The 5,265-nt window shown below is 36.2% G+C and overlaps 1 protein-coding gene across 1 annotated transcript; it reads left to right on the top strand.

Moving 5' to 3' along the window:
• The first annotated feature begins 3,230 nt into the window (after positions 1–3,230).
• LOC145140364 (uncharacterized) lies at positions 3,231–4,004 on the top strand. Its single transcript, XM_079073879.1, has one exon. It carries the CDS (start codon positions 3,231–3,233, stop codon positions 4,002–4,004), a length of 774 nt encoding a protein of 257 aa, XP_078930005.1.
• Positions 4,005–5,265: the final 1,261 nt, after the last annotated feature.

Raw genomic sequence — 5,265 nt, 5'->3', positions numbered from 1 at the left:
AGGTTTGGCTCTTAAAACTTTTGGATAACGAGTTGGGAAATTGTAGACTTGTTGCAACTCCACTACCACTCCCAAAAACATGTTGGTCATATCTCAAATAAATATAGTTGATCAGGCTCTATTTATCCCAGATATGATTATATAACTGTCTAGGTTTGACTGTAGTGTTCAACCTTTAAGTTCTCTTGTTTTGTTCCATTTATGATACGTTTCTAGCAAGTATATATACTTTTAGTCAGAGTGTTTTAGTCCCATTGTATTTATAGTTGTATATCTTGTATGGCTAGATATACTAGCTCACTATAAAAAATGCTCTGATACCAATCTGTCACACCCCCAGACCAGAACGGCGGAAACGTCCGGAGACGGGTGACGTCATTGTGCAGTATCATAACAATTGATTATAAATGAAACATAGCAAATCAAATAATCATATATCAATATAACAAACTTACATTGTTTTACATCTTGTTTATGTTCTTGAATTACACAAAAGAGACAACATTGAGTAAATTCCAAACTACATTAAAATAATCTTGAATCCGCATTCCACTAACCCGCTTACTGATTTACTGAGAATGCAAGTCGTTTGAAAAACGTCAACAAAAAATATGTTGGTGAGTTCATAAGCATTTTGTATAAAAATCTGTGATACTTGGAAACAAGAAAATCCCATATTTTCTTATCATAATAGTTGTAAGTCTTGTTTCTAATCAAGTATAGTTGCCTGTGTGTTTTAGCTTATCGTTTTGGAAATCGTATAAAATCGTTTTTCCCAGAAAATCCTATATTTTCTGACGTATAAAATAGTAGTCTTAAAACCCTAAGACTTGTGTGGTAAAAGCTTCGTTTAACGTATCCAACCAATAGTTGTTTATAATCGAAAGGTGTAACTTGCGTAATGTTCTAAATAATAACTGTTATATTCTAAGTGAGTCGTTATAACCATACTAATATGACGGAGTGCCTGTTCTGACGTTCTTCAGGCGTCGGTTTCGTTTAAGAGATTTGTCACCATAGATTGGCCGGTCTAGCTGTAGCGAACAGCGAATGTGCGGGGTGTCAACCCCGTACAGATCTATACACAAATTCCCGCTCCGCCTCTAGGAGACTCTGGTTATAACTCTTACAAGACTTGAAGCGTACACTATTACACACACACATATACATATATATATATATATATATATATATATATATATATATATATATATATATATAGGTACTGTGAAGATGCGTCTGAATAGAATACTAACATGTGTTTGTGCAAAATCGTTGTAATCCGTTATTTATTAGATAAATAACAATAGTTGTACTCATTGACTAGATGTTTCTTTTTCGTTTATTGAAAATAATCCCTTTTGAATTAGTTTTGTCAAAATGACCCAGTATTTTCGATGTTGGCAAAATGGTCCTTCATTTTATAAACTATCAAATAATACTCACATTTGTCAAAAAGGTGTCTCAAGTAGTTCATAACTATGTGGATGGTTGAAAATGGACCCTTCCTTCTAAGATGCTCGTTTAAGCAATTTTCGAAGCAAATCCTTATCGTTTTTGTTATATACATTTGTGTCTTATACTTTGTAATATACTAGTTCTTGTTTCTATACATAATTTGTAAAATATGGTTTAAACTCTAGAGACTTGCTCAATATTTTGAGTTCTTGGAGTTTTCATAACCTTAGCACATATAACTTAGCATACATGCATATCATGATTTAAACAAGGCTTTGACTTGTATTCTCCACCAAAAACAATAAAAAAAAACTCGAAAATAGGGGTATGAAGCTCACCTTGAGTTGGTTGATGAGTTGATTGGAGTGATGGGGGTGAAGATCTCTAGCCTAAACTCTTGGATGAGTTGAGGAACTTCCTTAGAAGGAATGTTGTCCCTAGAGTTTTTCTCACATATCATTATGGGTGAAATAATGTGAATTTATCTTGAAAATTATATAAAATACTAGATGAGTGGAAAAACTTACTTAGAAACTCTAAGGAAAACTTGAGAAGTTAAGCCTTTAGCAAGATCCTTGCTCTTTCTTTTGAGAGAAGTGTTGGAGAGAATATCAGAGAAGTGAGGGAAATGGTGGAGTTTAAATCACTCTTACTGCTATTGCTTTAAGGGATAAAGGGGGAAATATGTGCTTGGAAATATGAAGGTTCAAAGCATTGTTATTTGATGGGTAATGCATGGGTTACTGTGAATTGCATGGAGAATGGGAATTACATCAAATCATAAAGTCAAACCCTCTTATCACTTTATGATCTTAAAATAATATCCTTGTCAAATCAAGATATTATTTTTGTGTAATTATGCTTTAATATCTAATTTTGGCATAAAATAGGGGTTTAAGGGGTCTAAGTTATGAAAAATATGAGTTTGATGGGATTCCCGACGTCCAAATATCTCAAAATGAAGAAATGGTCCGAAATGGTCTAAAATCTGGAGTCAAATGGTGAGTTCCGGAGTCAAGCCATGAGTTCCGAAGTTCTTTTTAGGTTTCGGAGTCGCATAGTAGCTTCCGGAGTCGAGGGTTGCGAAGTCAGCTCTTATCCGAAGTCCTTTCCTTCCGAGGCTGCGAGGGTTCCGAGGTAGCAAAGGCTTCCGGTCCGAAGCTGCGAGATCTTCCGGAGTGGTGCGAAGCTTTTCGGAGTCGGCAGTTCCGGATCAGCATATGTCCGGAGCGAGATTGGCCGGTGGGAGGGTCCGAAGTCACTTAAGGGGTTCCGAACTGGGCTTGCTCTTTCAAGTTTTTCTCCTTTCGTTTTGAGTTGGTTTCGACTAAGGAAGCTACATAGGGAGATTTGAGAGAGATTTGAGGTACATAGAGAGATTTGGGAGAGATTTGAGATACATATATGCTTTGCATTATAACAATACATGGTTCATTAGGAACCATAATGTAAACTTTAACGTGTTAGTACAAGTCTTACAATAGTTGATGTTTACATGAGAACATAATTTCCTAGCTAAAAATGCTAGTTGTGACAAAGATGCTAGAGGTACAATTGGTTTTACTCCTATACAAAAATGCACTGCTGCACTTCGTCAATTAGCATATGCCACTTGCCCCGATGCACTAGGGGAAAACCTTAGGATGTCCGGACGTGTTGCACGAACTAGCCTTCACAATTTTTGCAAGTATGTCATTACATTATATGGTCCACGATATCTGCGCAAACCTACTTGTAGTGACATCCAACAATTGTATGCTCATCACTCAAACATGCACGACTTTCCTGGAATGTTAAGAAGCCTAGATTGCCTCCACTGGGCATGGGCTTGTTCTCCGAATCCTCATAAAGGGCAATACACCCGAGGCGATCATGGTTATCCAACCGTTATACTTGAAGCGGTGGCTTCACAGGATATGTGGATATGTCATGCATTCTTTGGATCAGTTGGCTCCCTTAATGACATCAATGTTCTTAACATGTCTCCGTTACTTGACGACATGTACAACGGGACTGCACCAGACTCCTCTTTTCAAGTAGCTGGAACATCGTATAGGAACAGGTATTATCTGGTGGATGGGATCTATCTGGAGCATGCTTATTTTGTGAAGTCATTATCTTGTCTAAATGATTGGAAAAGGTTGAAGTTTAAGAGAGCTCAAGAGCGGGCGAGAAATGATGTTGAACGAGCATTTGGAGCTTTGAAAAAACGTTGGCATATTCTTAAATATCTCGCGTCGTATATGGAGGAGAAGAAAATGAGCGAGGTGATGTATACTTGTATCATATTGCATAATATGATTCTCGAAGACGAAGGAAATACAATATGTGAGTATAACGAAAACGAGATCGTTCCACCGACACAAGCTTTTGAGGTTGGAAGTGCGGAGTACACGTCGAGGAGGGCACTAGTTAATGATGTTGGGACGCATCATGTTCTTCGTCGGGACTTAATGGAACGTATTTGGAACGTCAACCACATCGATCTTAACACAGAACCGGTTAGCGATTTGGAAGGTCAATTTTCCGATGAAGATGTTCTTTAGGCCTATCTAGGTTTTGTAATTTTAGTTTGTATGGTTTTAATTTTAAATTCTATTTTTTTTGGTGTGTTTGTTGTTATTTTGAATTTCTATGTTTTTATTTTAAGTTTAATGAATTTTTAATTTTTAAAAATTGTTTTGTTTGAAAGATTTATTTTGTATATTAAAAAAAAAAGAATAGGTAGCATGACAAGTATGACAACTCGCGTCTACCAAATGATAACTTTTGACACCACATCCTCCAGCCTTATAGTAATTGGCATCCATATGCTTTCCAAAAGAAGGAAATGTCTTTCGACTAATGACCATTGTGCCATACCCTCATCATTCCCACAACCAATTAAACATTGCTACGTCATCAAAAATTTGTAGTCCAAGTTTTAACTCATTTAACCCAAAACTTAATTTGGTATTTAGAAGTATATTATTTTAATATTTTGATAATATGATATGAGTTAGTTATTTAAGAGTTAAAATGAACAAATAATTGTGTTGTACTTGTAAGTGAGCTTAGTGACAAGTTTGTACTATATAGACCAAAGTTTGTACTTCTTTCACGAAGAGAACTTTGTAGTATAATAACCTACATATAAATATGGAAATGCAAATAAAAAACACATTTATGGTCTTGTGATTCACCAATTTTTCGATTTATTCTTTTCAACTCAGACAAGCTAGAGGAAGAGAAAAAATTGTTGTGTACGAATCACTTCCCAGAGAAAAAAGCCATTGCAAGAGAAATCTGGTTAGAGAATTCATCCATCTCAATAAATTTCAATGTTTTAAAACCCGGGTTTTTAGTTGACCCGGTGTGATGACCGGTTTACGGGTCAACCGGTTGAACCGCCGGGTCAACCCGGTTTATGGTATTTTTTTTTTATATATTTTTACTTTCCTGCATAATGCATAAACATATAAAACCAATAATTTGATGTCCACAAAGTTTAAACATTGAGAAACATTGAAGAAATCACAAACGGCTCGTTGTTTTGATGTTCGTCACTTGTATCTAACTATCCAAACTCTATTAAAACGGGTCAATCCGGTTTGAACCGGTTCAACATAAGCGATCGAACCGCGGTTTAGGGGAAACCCGGTCGGTTCGATCCGGTCCGTATTTTTACAAAAAACCGTTCACAATTGATCCGCCTTCTACCCTGGGTCACGGTCCAATCGGTTGAACCGACCGGGTCGACCCGGGTTTTAAAACATTGATAAATTTATAATGTCTGCTATTTTTTTTAGTAAAAAAAAACTATAACGG

Source organism: Lactuca virosa, chromosome 9, assembly GCF_052849685.1.
Source record: "Lactuca virosa cultivar CGN04683 chromosome 9, Lactuca_virosa_CGN04683_v6, whole genome shotgun sequence".
NCBI classification, from domain to species: Eukaryota; Viridiplantae; Streptophyta; class Magnoliopsida; order Asterales; family Asteraceae; genus Lactuca; species Lactuca virosa.
The sequence above is the reverse complement of the archived record's forward strand: the minus strand, read 5'-3'. Positions and strand labels throughout refer to the sequence as shown.